The sequence below is a fragment of the Nipponia nippon genome, unplaced genomic scaffold (assembly GCF_047370975.1).
Source record: "Nipponia nippon isolate SJK-2023a ecotype South Korea unplaced genomic scaffold, ASM4737097v1 scaffold_2, whole genome shotgun sequence".
Taxonomy (NCBI): domain Eukaryota; kingdom Metazoa; phylum Chordata; class Aves; order Pelecaniformes; family Threskiornithidae; genus Nipponia; species Nipponia nippon.
In genome coordinates, this window is record NW_028262336.1 from 98,027,471 (window position 1) to 98,048,902 (window position 21,432).

The window sequence follows — 21,432 nt, forward strand, 5'->3', positions numbered from 1 at the left end:
AACATACATGTTTTACAGTGCAACTCCACACTTGTACTCTGCCTAGATCTTGGTAGACAGAGATTGCTGTAATAGTTTTCTGATGTTTAAAAACCAGAAACTCTCAATCCATTTGTGTTCAAAGTTGTATCAATGTTGCTAATTAATCAAATTATAATAGTGCTAGACATTCTTTCAAGTATGGGTGAGAACTATCTGATTGTCTAGTTAGATGAAATTTTGAGAAAATTGGGCTGAATAGGTTTATGGAGCCTTGCTTTGTACCATAAGGATCAGTAGTGTTTAGATTGCTTAAAAAAAAAAATCATAATTCTTTCATAGGCCTTTTCTATATTAGGTAATTCTAAAAGTTATCCAAGACCGTGCTTAAAGAAGTGCCTTGTCCCTGTTTTTGTAATAGTGGGCTAAAACACCATTCCAATAAAGCACGCTAAGAGCATGTAGAGATCCATTGAGAACCATTGTTAGCTGAGTTCAGCCTTCTCTTTGTAGTTGCGTACCTTGTAGGATGTGCAGCTGCTTTTCAGTGCTTACAAGGTTCTCCTTTGTGACTTTCAAGCCTCTTCTGCCCCCTGAGAAACAGTGGAATTTCTTCTTTTGGTATAACAGTGAGCTGGAGATGAGTGTGGACTGAATTAAAGCTTGTTTACAAGAGCTTTACACCACAGTTTGAGAGAATGAGTAGGGGATGGGACAAGAAATAGGGGAAAAAAGAGAAGCTTTACCAAATTTAGCAGCTGTTACTTTTTAGGAGGGGATATGAGATCAAAACCATTATCATTTACATGTTATTTTTATCACTTTGTATTCTCAATGTGTTTGTATATTTAAATCAGGAGTTGGCAGCTGTTTCTACAGAGCTCCCAGATGTTGTGAAATCGCTCCAGTTGTGCAAACTAAAAGAAAATGAGGTTATATTTCTAAAAGATGTAAAGAAAACCTTGGCAAAACCTTATGTCATGAAACATCAGGTAAACACTTCGTATCTTCTTGCATGTCTTAATTACAGAAGCATTTTATTTGGCCTCATAAAGAATTCAGGCATAGCACACCTTGTCTTGCTTGTGTTTTTGGGCCGTCTTAGCCACAGTAGTATTAATGTTGTTATATTTCTATGGTTTCTTTAAAATGAATGTTAGAAAATCTAAAAATAAACTTGGAGCTCTCAAGTGCTGTGTTATTAACAGAAAATATTTAACAAATATTTAATTATGGTGCTGATCCCATGCTTCTGCTGGACTATAATCCCTTTTAGTACCAATTTGGAAAGAAGATGAAACTTGTCAAGCTACCTATCTCTTCTCTGCTCAGATATAGCTTTCATCCTCAGCAGACTTTTCTTCTTGAAACAGAGGTGCCAAAACTTATGAGAATGTCAGGTGTTCATAAAACTCAGTGGGCTCTTTTCTTATTTAAAAATGACTAATTACAATTATAAATGTTGTTAATTATATACTTTCCATTATTTTATTTCCAATATTATTATTATGTTTTTAATTATATTATTTCCACTTATAAATGTTGTTAAAGCAAACTTCTTAAAGCCATATAGACTAACCATGCATATTAAATTTAACTATGTTGCATATAAGGTGAAAAATACCTTGAAGAAACAAATATCCTATGAACTGAAGTACTATTCAGCGTAAACATGGCGTTGAAATACTGTCTTCCTCTACAGATTTTTAACATGCAATCTTTAATTAATAGATACTTGAGTATATATTATCGGGGTTTTATTACACAACCCTTTGTTTGGTGTATTGCAATGATTTATTCAGAATGCAGAAGTTAGGTTTTAACTATCACTCTACACAAGCTGTTCCATTCATTTTCTTATCTTTAAAATATTTGTAAATTGTTTACTGTTCATAAAAATGCATTGAAGGAATCCCTTGTTACTCCTGACAGTTGAAATCATTCCAAGGTTATGTTTGTTTTCTTGTTGCTCTCTTTTTCAAGAATCAGCTTCCTGAAGTATTTTGTGTGATGAGACTGTCTCCTTCATTCCCAAGGATCAAAGTTGATTATATATTTACCTTGCTGAGCAAGTATACCACAGGCATAAGATATGCAGTGGAAATAAACTCATCGCAAAAACATCAAACAGAGACATCCCATGGAGAAGATGATGACACTAATCAGTCAGTTTCTTCAATTGAGGATGATTTTGTCACTGCTTTTGAACACTTAGATGAAGATGAACCTTCAAAGATACAAAGTGCTGGTAAATTCTTTCATGCTGTTGACTTGTAGAAGTTGTTATTTGAAATTTAGGCTGTTGGGATTTCATGAGAAAGTAAATGTAAATAAATAGTTATTTTTTTACATTAATCATGTTTTGTAAAGGAGTATTATGCAATTGAATTTTTTTTCCTGTCCTTTTCACAACAGTTTATCAACTCATAAATCAAAGATTCTAGTCTTGTGTCAGATGCAGATCAAATAGAATCTTGTTCTACTTTGTGTGCTAAAAAATACATTAATTTGTCAGTGATTAGATTAATATAATAGGATTTGAAAAAAAAATGAATGATTGCTTTAATCATGAAAGATCAGCTAGCATTTTGCAACAATAAAAAGCCCAGCAATTGCCATTAAAATCTGTCCTCAGTTTTCTGTAGTTCTGTGAAAATTCATGGTTTTGAAGCAATCCCTTTTTTTTTTTTCTCCTTTTCTCCCCCTCCCAGGTGCATGCAGCTTTACTTCTCGAAACCATCGAGATGCTGCTTCACAGACCATCCCTGCTCAATGTTTAGAAGCTGTTGACTCAAAGATCCTTGTGGGTTCTGCACGTCGAAAGTCATCTGCCAGATCTTCTACTTTGATTGATATTTTGGGACTTAAGGAACTGTCCTCAGTAAAAAATTCAGTTACAACCTCAATTTCTGATCCTTGGATACAAAGGAGTTTCTATAAGCCATATAATCCTTCTGATCAAGGTGTTAATTTTTTACGTAAAACATTGTTTTCCTCCTCTCCAGCTGAATCCTCTGAATCAGATTGCTCCAGCCCAAGCCCCATCATCTTCTTAGATGAAGAAGGGTATCAAAAAAGCTTGAAGGCAAAACTTCAGCTGCCAAAAATTCCAGTAATGAAAGATGGTATAGAGGATTCAGACTCAGAAGTAAGTGAATTTTTTGATAGTTTTGATCAGTTCGATGAGCTGGAACAAGCCTTGGAAAACTCTTGTAAAGTTATTAGGGATCCCATCCTAGGGAATCCCTCCCAGAAAAGGAGGACTGCACATGAACAATTGTCTTCTGCAAGCATTACAATGAATCCTCAGAAATTCAAGTTTGATCGTCCCACTCTCCCAGCCAATGTAAAGAAACCAACTCCTCGTAAACCAGAATCACCATATAGCAGCGTCTTTGATGTCCCGGATTCTCCTCGCCCAGTTAAAACATCAGGGGAAGAGAACGGAGTCTTGTTCAGCCCTATTAGGTCATCGGCTTTCAGTCCGCTAGGGAGCTGTGGTTCTTCTGAATGTTTATGTCGTGTTAATCTTGGTGGAGATGGGACAGGTCAAAATCACCATGATGCAGTTTATAATAGTTATTCAGCATACGCTGATAGTGTTTCATTTGAAATATTGGGTTCTGTTTTTCATTCTGAGTCCTCATCAGAACAAGTATGTGTAGGAAATGATTCGAAACACAAAGGGAGTGCTTTGAAAGAGAAAAAAGGTCAAGGTGCAGATCTCAAAATGAAAACTGGTAAGGAGCCAGGTAAACAAGCAAAATCTAAACACAAGTCATTAATGATTAGAGATAGCATTCAAAAATTTGCAACTGAATTAGTTGAAAAAAGTTTTGGCAGTGCATTTAAAGACCTGCAAAAAGGCGTTTCTTCATGCACGAATGCACTTTGTCATTTAGCTGCTAGGTTAACTTCTTCAGTCTTTCAAATGGCTTTTTATGAGATCGGAAGACGTAGAGCAATCTCCCTGAAGGAGCGTGCCATTAATGGGATAGCAAGCTTTTTGGTGAGTGAAGCTATAACTGGTGCTTTGAAAGAACTGCGGCACGTAAAGAAACAAATATTTACCAACACGGTTGCACGGTTTGCGGCAGACCTTGCTGAAGAACTTGTGTTTGAAGGAATCATGGAAGTATGCCAGTTTTCGTATCCATCAACACCTACAGCTGCACAGCCTTCATCATTTGATTATGAAGACAAAGTGGTGAGATCCTATGCCAGAGATTTGTCTGAATCTGTCATTCAGGAGGCTTTTATTGAACTATCTCAGGTTGATGTGACCTTCACAACACAAGCAGCCATTAGTGTTTCCATGGACAACATTAAATATGTGAGCGCAGAAAGTATGTTAGAGTCAACACGGACTTCCACAGTTTTTCCTAATTTTAATGATAAGGTAGCACTGAAGCCAATCCAAGATTCCAAGAAGGAATATACAGTACAACAAGCTCTGTTTTGCACCTCTGGGGTTGTAAGTTCAATACCTGTGCCCTTAGCTGGAAGAGCTCTTTGTCAACATCAGGTTTCCTCTGATGCCTGTAAAGCAAAAGTATCCACTGCTCCGAATTCTGATGACAGTATGAAAATATACAAAGACCCTACTCATCCATTTTTCACAAGCAGAAAGAGAGAGGAGGAAGTTGCTTCTTTCAGAAATATATACTTAACTTCAGATCACAGTCAAAGTGCTGAAAATACTCCATCACTCTTACATAACCAAAACGATACCAAACAAACAAATAACAGATCTGGAATGAACAATAATTCAGAATTAACAAGTGGGTCAAAAGGCATTAATACTTTCTCTGGAACTATGGTAGATATGATAGTAAATGAAGCTTATGAAGCCATAACTTCATCTAGAGTAACAAAAGCAGTAGAAGAGTATACAGATTTTTTCACAAGAAAGATAATAGATAAAAAACCTTATGTGCAATGTATTGGTGAAGATTTACCCAAGAATGTGTTTGCAGATCACTTGGCCAAGTATGTCGTAAAACAATCTGTGGATGAAAGTAAAGCTGTATTGTGCAACACTAGTGAGAAGTTAGCTTGTAATGTGACCTCACAGACTTACACAGATATCAGTAGGAAAGAACAATGTGTGATAAAGAAGCAAGAGGCTGAGAAACAAAGTAATGTTTCTATAATTGTGGAACAACAACAGATGCCTTTGAATAATCCATGTAAATTTCTTCTTACTCCAACTCATTCTGTTCAGTGTTTTTCAGAATCTAAAGATTGTTGGCTGGAACAAAAAGGACACAGGTTTTCTTCAAAATCACCGCCTCCTTGTTCCACTGTGACGTTTGCTAGGCATGTTGTAGAGGACTTTCCTGACACAGGAAGCTGCTCAATAACATACTTAAACAAGCCCTCAAAAACTCATGATACTCAGAAACCATCATCAGGACTTTTGACTTATAGGCAGGCTGATTGTTTTCTGCATGCAAATAGCTTTTCTTCAGTGATGTTTGGCAGTGAAGATGCTTTGCAGATGGAAGATAAATCAAGTCTCAAAGATGGAAATACCTGTGTAATGCCTGACACACCCCCACCAACTCCTTTAGTACCATGTCAAGGTAGTTCTGAAAGAAACCTAAGAAAACTATCTAAGAAACTCAAGGGGGAATTAGCAAAGGAATTTGCACCCGCAACACCACCTTCTACACCGTACAATCCGTCCGTTACTGGTTTGTCTGAAACTGAACATGACTCTTTGGAAAATGAGGAATTTATGCTGAAACTCATGCGGTCACTTTCTGAAGAAGTGGAAAGTAGTGAAGATGAAGATCATTCTGAAATGCCCCTTGAGAAAGAAGAGCATTCCGAAAAAACAATTCAATATGCAGATGGCTTAGCTAGCCATATAATTTCAATAGCAACTGAAATGGCTGCTTCCCATTTAGGTGGTAAAACAAATGACAGAGAAGCTGATAGGCAGGTTCAGTTAGGTATGCAAAACCAAAGATGTGGATATACTGCATTTATAAATATCCCAGAAGAGACATGCAATTCTTTATGGAATTATGCAGGGGATATGGCAGGAAAAGTCATCAGTGAGGCCAAGAAAATAGTGAAATCAAGGCATTGTAAACTGTTGAGGTTGAAGCGGGTTAACTGTCAGGTGGATTGCCTTTATCTGAGAAAAGGCGATAAAGATTATAGTTCAAAAGAATGGTGTGGTCCAGCGCGGGACCAGTGGCCAGGGGAGAGAGATTCATCTGTACTTCCTTTACCACAAGGTTCGGGCATGACAGGTTTGACTTCCAAATACCCAAGCTGTGAAAGTGTGACTGACGAATACGCAGATCATATTATTCGAGTTTTGAAAAGAGAAGGTGGTAATGCTGAACTGTTAATGGATCAGTATGCTAGCAGACTTGCTTACAGGTCTATCAAATCAGGCTTACAGCAAGCTGCTAGAAAAAACAAGTTGAGATGCAACAGAAAGACATTTCCTGGGCAAAATGCACAGGTAAATGGTAAGCTGGAGCTGATCAAAGCAGTGAAGAAAGATGCAGTACAGCAAGTGAAAAGCAGCATTCATCGCTGTGAAGACCAAATGTATGAAAGGAATATTGGCACACAGAGAACAGAATGCACAGAGCTGTTACATTTTTCAGACTCCCTTGCTCGCAGTATCACTTGTGATGTCAGGAAGAAATTGAAAATGTCGGGACCATGTTTGCCAAAGTCTCTAACAGATTCCTGTCTATATAAAAAGACTGAATTTGATGAAGTCACAGGGGATCTTATTAAAACAAGGTTTTCTAGGGCATTTCTTCCTTTCTCCCCAGATCATAAACTGTATCATAGTACAGGCAGTTTAAATGAAAATGGCTACAGTGAAGGCATAATTCATGCTATAGAACAGTATGCTAGGAAAGTAGCAGATGATACTCTAGAAATGAGTTTAGAGTCGGCTGTTCTCCATGTGCCTGAAAACAGAAGAAATGGGGATAGGCTCTCATATACTGAGAAACTGTCTCCTTTTTCTGGAACTGTCTGTAGACGCTGCAGTATGAAGGAACACAGGTACTGTACAGAAAGTACGTCTCATCATCTACCCGCGCAAGAAACCTCCAATCCAGTGAGGCATTTTCTTCATTCTGGATTAGGTGGCGCCTGTCAAAAATCAAGAGTGTTTCAGCTTGATATTCCTAAAATTCACGTTGATGTAGAACAGAAGACAGTGCTTTCTGACAAGGGGGCTACTGCAGCCATAGAGAAAGCAGAAGGAGAGCTGAGTTACACAAGTCTGACAGCTGACAGTGGTATTGGACAAGATGGAGTCAGTTTTGCTGAAAGCCTTACTACTGAAATAATGACATCAGCTATGACTAATATTGGTCAGGCAGTTAACATAAGGTAATATTAATTTTCTCTTATCTGTTGCATTCTGTACCAGAAAAAGAAGGATTGTTAATACAAATATGTGCTCAGAAGGACTTCTTATTTTTTTTTTTATAAATACACACTTTATGTTCTGCATGTTTTCTTTGTATTCCTCTGGTAACATTTAAATGATTCAGAACTAGGAAAAAAAAAAAACTTTTTCCACCTGTGTGAGCTTGATACCAAGGTTTCTATGTGTATCAGCATGCGTATGTTCCAGTAGGTGACTAATAAGTGAAACTTATTATTTCTACTTGAAATGCTGTTATTTTTACCTACAGTAGAGAATAGTACACCTTACGGGTTTTGTTGATCTGTGAGCCATGACAGAATCCAGGTTTGCTCCCTACCTGTATTTCCTCTTCTGTGCTAAAAAATAAAAGTAATTTATTTTGCTTTTGTCAGTAGGACCAACATCTGGTACTGGCCTAACTAGCCATTGCTTTATAGTAGGAAGGCTTTATTTTGATTATGGCTGTGTTGTGATAGTGTCCTTATTATTGGAAAAAAAAAACCCACAACCTTTCCTTTAAGAAAAAACAACTTAATAAAACACACTTTAGTTTATAAAAAAGTAATACAATAGACAAGGAACTGACTTTCAAATTCTTGTGTATTTAGCAAAGGCTAATATACTGTTTCCTTTAGTAGACCTATAAAGAGGAAATACATGCCACAGTAACTTTGAGGCAAACAGCAGCTGTTTCTTAAAACAGACTGTGCAGTGATCAGAGTGACTTGAAATCTCTTCTTCAGGTCGAAGAGCAATCTTTACTGTGTTGTTTTTTCCAATTTACAGTAATATTTATTTTCCTACTTTTTTTGTGTGGGAATTCCTCACACTATCTACAGGTTTCTTTTCCTCATTTTTAGAGGGGCATCATGATGAATAATAAAATTGATTTTTATATGTTCAGTGGCTAAGGGCCACAGTCGGACAAAACTAAATTTTTCAGGGTTTGATAGGAAACACGTACATACTAGCAGCATAAAAGTGCTTGTAAGATATATATCGTGGCTCTCTGCACAACAGGGTTGAGTCCTTATTCAGTGTGGGACAAAAAATAAGTCGTGATGTTTTTCTATACCTACAGTATCAAAGATGACACTTTGTTTCTGAATCACTTCTTAAAAATATTATTTAAAAATTTTAGTTAGAATATGACAGCAAAAAAAATGTAAGGTTCAAAGAGATATTGTTTATTATTATATCTGTGACAAGGAGGCAATATTGGGGTTTTACTATGACAAAATTTATAAATGTTTCTTACATTGTCATCTAATGTATGATATGTAATGCACATGTTTCTTGAGAAGCTGCCTTGTGTGGTGAAAAGAACTGCTGCTAGTGCTGGTATAACTGTAAATAAAAATGGGGAAAAAATCACCATTGTATTACCCAGATGGGTTCCGTTCAAGCTATGTGTTTGTCTGCACAAATTTGTGCTCACTGGAGCAAGGTGTTGCCAGTGATGTGGTTAAGGTTGGCTTTTCAAATAGTGAATGTTGCTGTGGCTGCTTGCTATGGTGGTAGTAGGATGTTCATTTTCCTGAACTTCCTACCACTTCATCTGTATATAGATAATCACAGTTTGCCCCTGAAACTTCGTTGACAACTGCATGTTCTCATATTGTAACTTCTTTATAAGGAGTTCAGACTTCTTTAAAGTTATCAAACTGGATCTTTTGAAGTGTCTTCTAAAGACTACCTTTTATTGAGCATACATGCTTGATTGTTTTTTGGATAAAAAATTTAAATTTATTTCCTGAGGGAAAAATTCTGTACAAGTCAGGCATTGCTACACTTTCTTGAAGCAGGAAGACAAACCTTTATCTACAGAAAGTAATTTTTAAAAAATTGAATCCTGACATTTAAAACACTAGCATGTCCTTAAGCACTTTGCCTACAATAGCAGACCACATAGCTGGTTGTACCAAAAGCAGGCAGGGGACAATAGCCAAACTGTCCTGTCGTGAACAAGTTCAAACATGGTAAGTCTTCTGCTTGAAAAGTGTACCTTGATACACAGTCTGTAAGGCTACAATGCCTTCTATGCTTTATAGCAAATAATCTTCCAAATGAGAGAATTACTTCTGCTGCTCCCTTTGTCTTCTAGTGAAAGAATTCCAGATAGCGAGACCTGACCTAAACCTGTTGAAACTTCAAATTCATTTGGTTGCTCCATTTCCTGTGTTGAGAATAGTGTACAAATTAATGGATTCCCTTTTTTTCCCCCTTGGAATTTAATGTCTTTGAAATGGTGTTAAATTGCTGTAAATGAACTAATAGAGATTGGTATGAAATGCAGTGATGTTCTTGTCTTAAATTTTTGTTTAGCTCTGTTGGAAGAGAAGGATTTCACTCTGTTGAATCTGTTGTTAGCCAGCAGATGAGTCTTAGTATTGGTGATGATAGCACTGGGAGCTGGTCCAATCTAAGTTTTGAAGATGAACATCCTGATGAGAGCAGCAGTTTTCTTCACCTCAGTGACAGGTAAGTATAAAGATGTTAGTATAATTAAACAGTTACCTTGACATCAAATAACTTGGCATCAAGTGGTTTTCTCCTGGGGGTTGAGGGGAGAAGAGATTATTTTGTCTTCAACATGCAATGACTTTTTTTATTAAAAATGGCTCTAATGTTATGTTTGTGTGTTCTTACAAAATGTTTTTGCCCACGAATGTTCATACTATACACTCTGTAAAATATGCGGGGTATGCATTGTCATTAATGTCAGGGAGTCACATCAAGTAAAACTGTACATATATAATTTAAATATTAGCAAAAGATGCAGGTGTTTTAAGAACAGCTGCCATGTATAAAATACAGCTTGAAAGTACTGTTTATAGGTTGTGCTCTGAAATATTAAAACTTAACCACTGAGAATGTGTTTTATGTAAATTCATCTATTCTTGAAAAGAAATCAGTTTAATTTGCATGAGGAGCTTTAGCAGCTACTTTTGTCTTTTTTTGGGACTTGAATTTATAAGCTGTTCTAACTGATATTGGTGGAGTATTTATGTACTACTAACAATGAGCTAAACAGGTGTGTAACATTGGAACTTACCTGTTCAGGGTAGTAACTTCTTCCACAGAGCTTGTCACTGTACTTCCCCTGGCTGATTGATGACTAACAAAGATTAGAATGGGAATTTTAAAAATCTGCAATGTCTCTGCCTGTTACCAGGAAAATTATATTGAGAGTTGTGGCCCAAGCTTCTATGTAAGGAATATATAAGGAATGAGTAAATTTAGTTTTTTTATGATTGATATACCACTTACGTTACTGTAGAAAGTTCAGTGTTTCTACTGAAGAACAGCAGAAATGGGGGAGAGTTGTGGGGTTTTTTTTCTCTTTTTAGTTAGTACTTCCAGCATCACTGAGATTAAAGAAAATATGGGAGATATGCTTCCTTATGTAATGTACAAATAGGCTATTTGGTACCGAAGTGGAACTGCTTACTTAAATGTCTACAATATTTTTCATGTTTTGCTTAACTAAATATTTTAATAAAACCACTACTATAATTTATCACTCATACAACTGAATAATTTTGTCAGAGAATACATTGCCTTGAAGTTATTTTAAGAAAACACCTGTTGAATGAGTGAAAATGAGTTAAACTTACATGATGAAATTCAGAGTATCAGGAAGAATATTCAGCATACTGGCAGTTAGAAATAGTGAATAAAATATAGGTTAGTTGATGCTGGAAAAAAAAAGTACAAAAATTTGCTGGACCTGTAGTGCCCATATTGTATTTGTTGTTGGTTTTCATTTAAATCTGTTTTGAGGATGGTAAAGAAAGTAATTTCTGTAACTTGCAAGAAAATCCGTGGCTCATTAGAGGAGAAATGACCTGAATTAGCATTTAACTCAGAGAAGTGGAGGCATAATTTGGATAGCAAGGTGTTGGCAGAAGAAACTAGCATGTGCAAACTGATCAGCTAGTTTTACAAAACTAACTGTGGACTGGTAACAGCACATGGGTTCGTTTGTGTTGCTGAGGTTTAGCAGGTGGAAGTGACAGGATCTGGGGTTATTGCCCTGAGTAAAAAGATACGGGGTGGGAGAGACCTTCTGTAATGAAACAAGATTCAGTAATAACACTGTTTGTGGAACAGTGTTAGCATCTTCTAAGGAAAGAAAAAAATGCATGGCATTGATGAAGATGTATTGCTTCTATCTCCTCTTTTTAACATAAACTGTTTTATTAAAAAGGAAAATGCCATTGAGTCATAGAGGGGGCATTCACTATGCAGTTACAACAGTTGAAAGTTTGGGGTTTTGTTTTGGGGTTTTTTTGTCCTTTTTTTTTCCTTATGGTCAGAGCCATCTGTTTAAAAAATATTGTGCTGACTATATGTAAACTATGTCAATTTGAAGCATTTAAATATACTATCAGGTAGCATTGTTCTCCTAGCAGCTATTTCTTAATGCAAGTGGCTTCCTTGTGTCTAAGAAGCTGTCAGCAGTCTTGCTTGTACCATCTTTGAGGTACTAGGTATCATTAGACCAATTTATTTGTAGTGTTGGTACAATATCATTAAGTGACATAGTTAACATTAAGCACGCTTTACTTGGTGGGGGAGGACCTCTCCCTTCCCCCAGTATTTTCCAGGCCCTTTGCAGTATTTGATGGATACTGGTACTTGAGACTCCTTTAGCTGACATCTTGGAAATTATCTTCATAATAATAAACCTAGAGATTCCATTAATGGTAGTTGAAATTTTTTTTGGAACACAGCATCACAGTCCCCAGAAAGCAACACAACAATCCAAGCTACAGTGGTCTAGTTCAATTTACCTTGCTTTGCTTTACTTCAGGGAAAAAAGACATTTTTGTAGTAGCTCTGTTGAAACGGTACATGCCCTCTGCGTCTCAGCTCAATATACCTCAGTACTTCACAGAGGATTAAACTCTCTGTAAACAAGGGAGCAAGACAATTTGGAAACAGTTATCAAAGCATGATCCCTGCAGTTCCGTTTGAATGGAAATAGGAATGAAAGTTCTTTAGCAGACTTGGTAAAGTTAGTTAGGCAGGGGAGTGCTTGTATCATCTGCTTTGCGTGCCTAACATTAGCGACTTTAAATTTAGAAATTAAATAGTCTTAAGCTTTCTCTATAGTTAATGTATAGGTATAGGCATAGACATAGACATAGGCTTTTCCAGGGGAGGAATCAGAGCATCCAGGTTAGGTTATAATTCAGAGCAGAAGCCTCTTGCCTTTGACTGTATGTACGTAATGCAGAATCTCAAAGCAGATGATCTGAGTTCTAATTCCCATATATACAGCGTGTGTATATATATATGTAGAAGTCAAAAGCTTTTCTTGTAATTCTTCTGCTGGCTCATGTTGAAGAGCTGCATGAAGTGTCGTAGAAGCATTATAATGCCTTTGTTTATTGCTTGTTCTGTGGTTGCAGGACTTTAATTTCAAGGCTGTTAATTTGGCATCTTACAACAAAATAAAGGTCACGTTACAAAAAAGTCTCATACATTGCTATGCATTGTAATCATATGGTTAAATATATGATTATTTCAGACCAAGTTTGACCTCTGTAAAATATATTAATCTCTTACCTAATCAGAATAATAGTATGCATGAGGTCATTCTGTTAAGTTGCAAATACTTTTTCCTCTAGTCCGAGAACTGGGGCAGCTTTTACTTCCGCTTATGTTATGCATCTATAATTTTCAGTGAAAGAGGCTGTTTGAGTGCAAAATATTGGTATCAATAGGCTATGTTAAATCTTTTCTGTACATGTAATTCAAACCAAATTTAATACTTCATGCATACTGTGATAGTCTCACACAGTAGCTTCAGAAACATTCTTAAGACCAGGTTTGCATTTTCTGTGCAAATCAAGTTGGTTTCTTTGGAAGCTTCTGCTCTTTAATTTTCTTTTTTCTTTTCTGCATGATGAGAGAAAGAACATGTAGTCTAAATAAGCAACAATCTGCTGAATGAAGCACCTGCAACTTCTTAATTTTTTTTTCCTGTTAGGGTGTGTTCATATTGCAGGCTTGCTAACCTGCTGTTACTGTTTTGAAATTAGGATCCAAGCAGGCGTACTGGAAAGCAAAGGACACTGATAGATGATGCTGTTACTGGCAGGCTCTTGAAAGAGATTAATGTCTGTCTCTTGAAATGTTTCTTTCCACAACTTGTGGTTTTAAATTTTACTATTTGCCTTGAGTGGAATGAGTGGAAAAGAAGAGCTTTAACAGTCACGCAAAACTTAGGTGAAGAAAGCATCTTCTTGCAGCAGTTGTTCTCTGGAGTTGCTTCATGGCTTGTCATACCATCTACAGTAGACAATCTAGCTTTATCAAAGAATGCTGGTTATCTTGAAATCCTGTTCTTGGAAGGCTTCCAGACATGTTGTGGGGGAGGTATGAAGTTGGGGAACAGAGATTTAATCATATGAGTAGCTCAATCTTGTACATAAGCACAGGCTTAACAAACTCTGCTAATTATAATGCCCAACGTGTGCGAGTTTAAGGACATGCTCAATTTTTTCAGTTTTTTTGCATTGGCTTGAATGTAGTCATGGAATAAATGCAGTATGTTTATGAACTGTGAGTGAAGTAATCTTTTTAGTACTGTTTTCACTGATCTATAAACCCCCCTATTTTTAAAAGATCAGCTTGTAGAACAATACTCAGAATTTAAAAAAAAAAAAAATTAATTTGCTCTGAGAATTCCTTCTCATCAGGCTGTTGGAGATCATTACTGGATTGTTGGAATGAGATGGAAGGATTTTATTTGTGCAGTTGTCTTCACACTGTATAATTCTATGAACTCCTAGCTAGTCCTTAAGCGAATATTATGGTTGTAATCCATATTCCTATAAGTAATCATATTGAAATTATTGAGCTTGTATAAACAATGAGCAATGTGCTTACAGCTGAGGACAGAGTTACTGTTAGCACTGATCTGGAAGGAAAATTAATGAGTACAAATTAATACTTTTACCTGTGTACTGAAACTTACCAGTTTTGCGTTATTGTGCACATTGCTGTTCTGAATAGCACTGACAATCATGTTTGTACTCTGTTCCAGCAAACCTGTTTAGGAAGTTTCAGTGCATTAAATGTCTTGACAAAACAGCTCTAAGGAAAATGAAGGTTCTAGTTTGAGCTATTGTTCTTTTCTAGTTCAGCTGTGTTCTCTTCTTCTCCTGGCAGTAATGGTAACAGCAGTAGCTGGAGCAGTCTTGGTTTAGAAGGGGATATGTATGAGGAGAATTTATCCTTTCCAACATCAGACAGGTTGGTTGAGTTGAGAAATATAAACTAGATGGGTTCCTCATAATTAATGCATGAAATCATCATTTTGGAAAATAAAAGTACAGTGCATTTTTTTCTTCTGATACACTATTCACACTCTTCTCACTTAATCACAATATGATTTTTTCATTAATTAATCCATACTGAATGGTTAAATTTTGCTGTGCTAAACTGATGAATGTGTTGTGCTTGCAAAATGAAAGGTCCCTTTTGTGCATGTTCTTGCTTGCAGTTTTACAAGTCTTTAGATTTACTTTTTAATGCAAACTAGAGCTTGCTTCCTACAGGATTTCTGTTTTTTCCTTGGTAATTTATTTTTGTAGAACACTTATGACTTACAGCTTTGAATAACCTATAGCTGTTCATACCTGTGACATAAGATGGCTCAACCTTTTCACATACAAAGCAAAACTAAACTGTCCTCCTTAAGTAAAAACAATAAGTTTTCTTCTTATTTTAAAATGTCTTCAGATTACAATCCTTCTTTTTAACACCATTCTCTTGTTTCTCTCTTCTCCCTTCTTTCCCTAAGAGCAAATCTTGTGAAGTTCATGATAAATCTGTTTCCAACATGAAATGGTGTGAGAAGCAAAGCTTCTTTTCATGATCACTTCTTAATTCTTTTATGATCTTCCTGTCCTTTAACCTTCATTACAGTCTTAGGATTGACTACATTTATTGTGCATATATTGTATTAATATTTTTGTTTTATTTTTAAAATACAGTGATGGAACAGAAGATAAAGATGAGGACTCCAAGGATGCTGTAGAAGGTAATAGCAGTTCCAGCATATACCACTGTTCTTGACCTGTGCGCTCTACATGAATTATTTTTCTTAATTCGTTGCTTCTGTAGTCTGCAAAACAAGGTGACAACCCTATTATCCCTATTCATCATAATGCATGTCAGTCAAGTGTCAGAATATATTCTTAGATTAATACCCTACATACACCTCTTAATGCACTGAAATTTAAAGCCTTTGGGAAACGCTAGTCTCTGATGCTCTCACAGGTACTTAATAATGTAAGTAGTGAACTCTAATCAGCTTGTTGAAAGCATAAATTTATATGCATAGAATAACTTCTTTGTAAAATATGTGATAGGGAGCCATGGCAATGCATCTGCATAGCTATGTTCGAGAACTGAAGAAGTTCTTCAAACTGGCCATATTAACCTTGGAAGAGGAGTCATGAGAAACAATGAAAAAACTTGGATTCAATAAATTTGCTATAATTTCTTTCTTAGTGAAATATAAAATAGGGTCTATCCAGAATCTTGTTACAGCTCTCTGGTTCGTAGAAGATCTCTGCACTGGTTCCAGTCTGATTGAAGTGCCAAAGGTTGTTAACTCAAATGAGAACAGCCTGAATACACAGCGTATGAGGCTGATTTAAAATGAGAGGATGTTAGAGTAAGTTGTAACAGAGCTTTTCTTTGTGTCGGGTATATTCTGAAGACGAAATAAGCATTTCAAGAAACATCTGCTACCCACTTACAGAGGATATTCAGCCATGTTGCACATCTTCAAATAGTCTTGATGTAAGCAGAAAGATGTGTGGTTATTTCTTCTTTTTTTTTTTTTTTTTTTTTTTAAACTCCTGGAAAAACGTATGGAAATGAACCAGATCTCTAAATTTTTTTTAAATCAGATCTGACTGTAAATTTACAAGGAAATAAAACTAAACTAAATTATTTAGTATTTTTCCTCAGAAAATAATTATAATTAAAATATTATCTGCTCTGTAGGTTTTATCTAGGTTATCAACGTACCATTGCTTTCTTTTGGTCTCAACTTCAAAAATTTCTAGCACCTCAAATGTTCAAATTGCTCGATTAAAATAGTGCTTGATGTACACAGTTTAGGTGTCTCAGTACACAGGTGTCACAGTACACAGTTTAGGTGTCTCCTGGAGTGCAACAGACTGCTTTTTTATTAAGGATCGTCTAGTGAAATATTTCCAGTTTAATTCCTTCACTATCTCACTATTGTTTTGAAAAGACTCTTTCTGTTACTTTCATTGTAGGACCATTTAAATAGTATTCCAGGTAGAAAACCTTTGTACCTGGTCTTGTACATTTGGAAATTCTGTTCATGTCATACCTAGAAACGTCTATCTTTCTAAGCCGTGACTGCACCTTGTTCACCAAAGAATTTGAAAGAAAGCCTTGTTATTAAAAAACGTACATCTGTTTTATAAAACTAAAAAATACATCAAAATTTCCTTGTGATACCTTACCACAGTGCTTTCCATCCACTAAGGGTCATAAATTTTTTTATAATTGGTTCTTTCTCCTATAAAGATGTTAAATTTTGGGGCTCCTAGACAAATGTTGTTATCCACCAAAAGCACGCTTATGTTTACAGTTCCACTAATTAATTTTCTCTCTCTTTTACCTCCTGGGAGAATCTATTTCATCTTGCTTAACTTTGCCAGTTAGGAATTGATACCTTACATACCTCAGTTTTCATAAACTTGATTGGAAGAGTAGTGAGATTGAGGTAAACTGCACAGGAACATACGTTTTTATTGCAAATATATTCCTTGTTTCCAGAGAATTAAGTGTAGTGGCCTGGAAGTAGAAACTTAAAGAATAACTTGGAGAGCACTAGACGTATGCTTAGTTGGTTCTGAGAGTGTGACAAAGAATTACTGTGATAACTGGATATAGAAATTCAGAGTGGGAACAGAAGATGACGATACTGTAGTTTCTCTATGGTACTAATGCAACTGCTCTTTCAATACTGTGTTAATTTTTGGAGCTCATGCTGTAAAGGAAGTGTTGAAAAATTGGATAGGCCCCAATAAAAACAGCACTGTATTTTGGAAAAACTCAGAGGCAGTCTGATCAGTCTGCCTGTACAGGAAAGAATTCTGAAATACACACTTTTAAAAAATTTAGTAGATGAAGGCATAGCAAAAAATAGCAATTGGAAAGGGAAATTACTGATGGACAATGTGAGAACTAGTGCTGTTCAGTTTATGAAAGGGTGTGTTAAATTCCTTGTGATTTGGAATATACATTAAAGCTTAGATGTCTTTTAATACTCAGCTATGTTTGCATACAATTGTAAATGGCATAAACAGTACTTCCTTATGTGAAAGTACAGAAGCACTTCAGACCAGCATGATTTTTTCCTTTCATACTCTCTGTGTACTAAATTGAGGTTTTTAAGATAATATAGTCTGAACAGTGAACTACAGAGGCTTTTTTTAAACAATTTGAAGCTATAGATTTGATGATTTTATTTTTAATGTTAGGTTTGGAGCAAGTACGAAAGACTTTAGCAATAGTGAATATTGATCTGGAACCAAATCTAGTGGACCCCCAGCTCCGAGCAGCACTCCAGTGGCTGTCAGCTTCTGAAACAGAGGTGTCTGATCTTCACTTTCACGACACTGCTACAAGGGAATTTGTCTTTGTAAGTACTTGGATTTGGTGGGTGGTGGGGAAGGGGGAAGGGGAAGGATTTGCTTGATTTCCATTTGCTGTGATACACCAGCTGCTACTACTTTATTTGTCACTCAATAATAATAAGGTATTTGCTGTTGAGGAAAATCATTTAAATCCTGAGAGGTCAAAGTGGAACAGCCTCTTTAGCCTCTGTGTGTACCATAAATGAAACAGTATTAATCAAAGCTAAGTTAACTTGTTTCAGAAGTTGTCTTCCTTGTTTTACTCCAAAGAGGATACAATTACAGAATTTTTGTTTAGTGAAAAATATATTTTTTCAAGCATTTTTTACTTACTGTCTATAAATTGAATCTGAGAACTTGCTCATGCAAATTAATTTCTAACTTAATATTCTCATGTTCTACCTCAGTTTTTTTTTTGCTAGCAAATGTACTTTTTCTTACCAGAAAGAAGTTTAGGTTTTAATGAAATATTAAGTATGTTTTTATTCTGTAAGCAACTGCAACCAAAACTATTAAGAAAAAAGGCTCAATAAAACTGTTTCATTTTTACGTGCCTTTATTTTGGTTTTATAGATTGAATTTAATATGTGACCAAAGAGAAAGTGCACGTTTAAAGAATTAGGCTTTAGAATCCACCCAAGGCTACTGAGGGAGCTGGCAGAAGTGCTCACCAAGCCACTTTCCATCATTTATCAGCAGTCCTGGCTAACCGGGGAGGTCCCAGTTGACTGGAAGTTAGCAAATGTGATGCCCCTCTACAAGAAGGGCTGGAAGGAGGATCTGGGGAGCTTCAGGCCTGTCAGTCTGACCTTGGTGCTGGGGAAGGTTATGGAGCAGATCATCTTGATTGCCATCACGCAGCATGTACAGGACAACCAGGTGATCAGGCCGAGTCAGCATGGGTTTGAAAGGCAGGTCCTGCTTGACCAACCTGATCTCCTTCTATGACAAGGTGACCTGCTTCATGGATGAGGGAAGGGCAGTAGGAAAGGCTATTCTCTACCTGGATTTTAGTAAAGCCTTTGTCACCATTTCCCACAGCATACTCCAGGAGAAACTGGCTGCTCATGGCTTGGATGGGCGTACTCTTCACTGGGTAAAAAAACGGGCTGGATGGCCAGGCCCAAAGAGTTGTGGTCAATGGAGTTAAATCCAGTTGGTGGCCAGTCACAAGTGGTGTTCTCCAGGGCTCAGTGTTGGGGACAATTCTGTTTAATATATCAATGATCTGGACGAGGGGATCGAGTGCACCCTCAGTAAGTTTGCAGACGACACTAAGTTGGGCAGGAGTGTTGATCTGCTGGAGGGTAGGAAGGCCCTACAGAGGGATCTGGACAGGCTGGATTGATGGGCTGAGGCCAACTGTATGAGGTTCAACAAGGCCAATGGGTCCTGCGCTTGGGTCATGACAACCCCATGCAATGCTACAGACTTGGGGCGGAGTGGCTGGAGAGCTGCCTGGTGGAAAAGCACCTGGGGGTGTTGGTCGACAGCTGCCTGAACGTGAGCCAGCAGTGTGCTCAGGTGGCCAAGAGGGCCAATGGCATCCTGGCTTGCATCAGGACTAGTGTGGCCAGCAGAACCAGGGAGGTGATCGTCCCCCTGTACTCGGCACTGGTGAGGCTGCACCTCGAGTACTGTGTTCAGTGTTGGGCCCCTCACTACAAGAAGGACATCAAGGTGCTGGAGCACGTCCAAAGAAGGGCAACAAAGCTGGTGAAGGGTCTAGAGCACATGTCTTATGAGAAGCGGCTGAGGGAGCTGGGGTTGTTTAGTCTGGAGAAAAGGAGGCCGAGGAGAGACCTTATCGCTCTCTGCAACTACCTGAAAGGAGGTTGTAGTGACATGTAGGACATGGTTTAGTGGTGGACTTGGCAGTTTTACGTTAATGGTTGGACCTGATGGTCTTAAAGGTCTTTTCCAACCCAAATGATTCTATGATTCTAATTAGCATCTCTTAGGGAAGGGTCAAAATTCTGGTATGTGTACTGACCTGAGTATTTGCATCACAAACATATAAGAGAAACTTCTTATTTCTATAAAATCATAAAAATTATTCCTTTGGGCTTACACACCAAGCTGCACATGATAATCCAGCATTTATTACATTTGAGCTATTTTTTTATAATCTTTTACCAAAGAATTATTTTAACATTACCTGGCTACTGGAAGGCTAACCTAAAAGATATATAGGCATTGTCTCTAATGATGAAGTTGATAGGAATAATAAATTACCAAAGATTTTTATTTTGTGACCTGGTAACATGAAAAAGCATTAACATGATGCCATTATTATGGTTTTAATAATTAAGATCTGGCAAAAACAACTTAACATGCATATCAGTATATTAAGGAAGGAAAAGCTTGCTCTCAGTTTTCAGTTTTGAAATTTAGTATTGAGTCTTCAACTTGGTGCTTTCCAAAGCAAGAATCATCATTTCAGGAGAAAAGGGGAGTGACCAGGAAGTAGTGTGACTAAATTGACTCCCAAATGTAGATGATGTGTGCACCTGTGGTGCTTAGTTACTGTAGGCTTGTATTAAGAGTGTGGAAGGTACCTAGAGGTCAGTCCAGATCGTACCTGGGCTGAATTTTCTTAACAGTGGCTTCCCCCTTCCTAGCCCAGAAAAAGAATGCTAGTTTTGTTTTTCTTTGGCCTATGTAACTGTGTGGTATATATATTCAATCCTGAGAGTAGGAAGTCTTGCATTCTTATTTAAAATAACCCAGAGGATTGGGAAACGTCTTTTGGGCAAGTTGAAATATATCGCCTTTTCTGGAGGTTGATATGTTTGATTTAGAATTATTTCAGAAATATGTTTTGTTGTACATTAATTCTGATGCTTAGAGTGGACTTCATGCTTTCATAAACTAGAAGGCAGTTTGAGAATACTTTTCTCCATTCCTGTTTTTATTTGAAACTGTTGGTTTAATCCTTACATTTATATGTTCCTTCCCTGTTACGGTTTATAAGTGTCTTAACATGAAGAAGAAAATACTGCACTTTTTCTGCCTGCCCCAGCATGCTCAGAAGTTCTTTTGATGTGAATGAGTCGAGTTTAGTGACTACAATCATTCTGACCTCATGAGTCATTTTTGTCATCCTTTGAATTATCTATCTATCTATTTCATGCTTGTCACATGGGGATTGCAGTGTTGCAAATACTCAGACAGAATAGTGGTAGGACACACAAGTGTTAATAGTAATACCCTTTGTGTGTGTATGTGAGAGAGACACCTGTATCTTACACTGCAACATAACATGTAAGACAAAAAATAGATGGCAGGTGCCTCTTCTTTTTTTTTTTTTAATTTTTCCTCAAGTCTCTCATTCTTGTG

The 21,432-nt window shown here is 36.9% G+C and overlaps 1 protein-coding gene across 14 annotated transcripts in view; it reads left to right on the plus strand.

The window, feature by feature from the left end:
* Window positions 1–21,432, plus strand: part of AKAP11 (A-kinase anchoring protein 11) — a 56,107-nt gene that overhangs the window by 17,230 nt on the left and 17,445 nt on the right. For 8 of the 14 annotated variants that reach the window (XM_087756746.1, XM_087756733.1, XM_087756732.1 and 5 more), the window contains 7 exons: window positions 837–971; window positions 1,963–2,227; window positions 2,691–7,353; window positions 9,719–9,874; window positions 14,546–14,659; window positions 15,403–15,449; window positions 17,938–18,098. In XM_087756746.1, the coding sequence (XP_087612872.1) occupies window positions 837–971; window positions 1,963–2,227; window positions 2,691–7,353; window positions 9,719–9,874; window positions 14,546–14,659; window positions 15,403–15,449; window positions 17,938–18,098 (5,541 nt within the window). The remainder of the gene's footprint in view (window positions 1–836; window positions 972–1,962; window positions 2,228–2,690; window positions 7,354–9,718; window positions 9,875–14,545; window positions 14,660–15,402; window positions 15,450–17,937; window positions 18,099–21,432) is intronic. The other 6 variants (XM_087756735.1, XM_087756736.1, XM_087756737.1 and 3 more) reach the window with 6 other exon arrangements.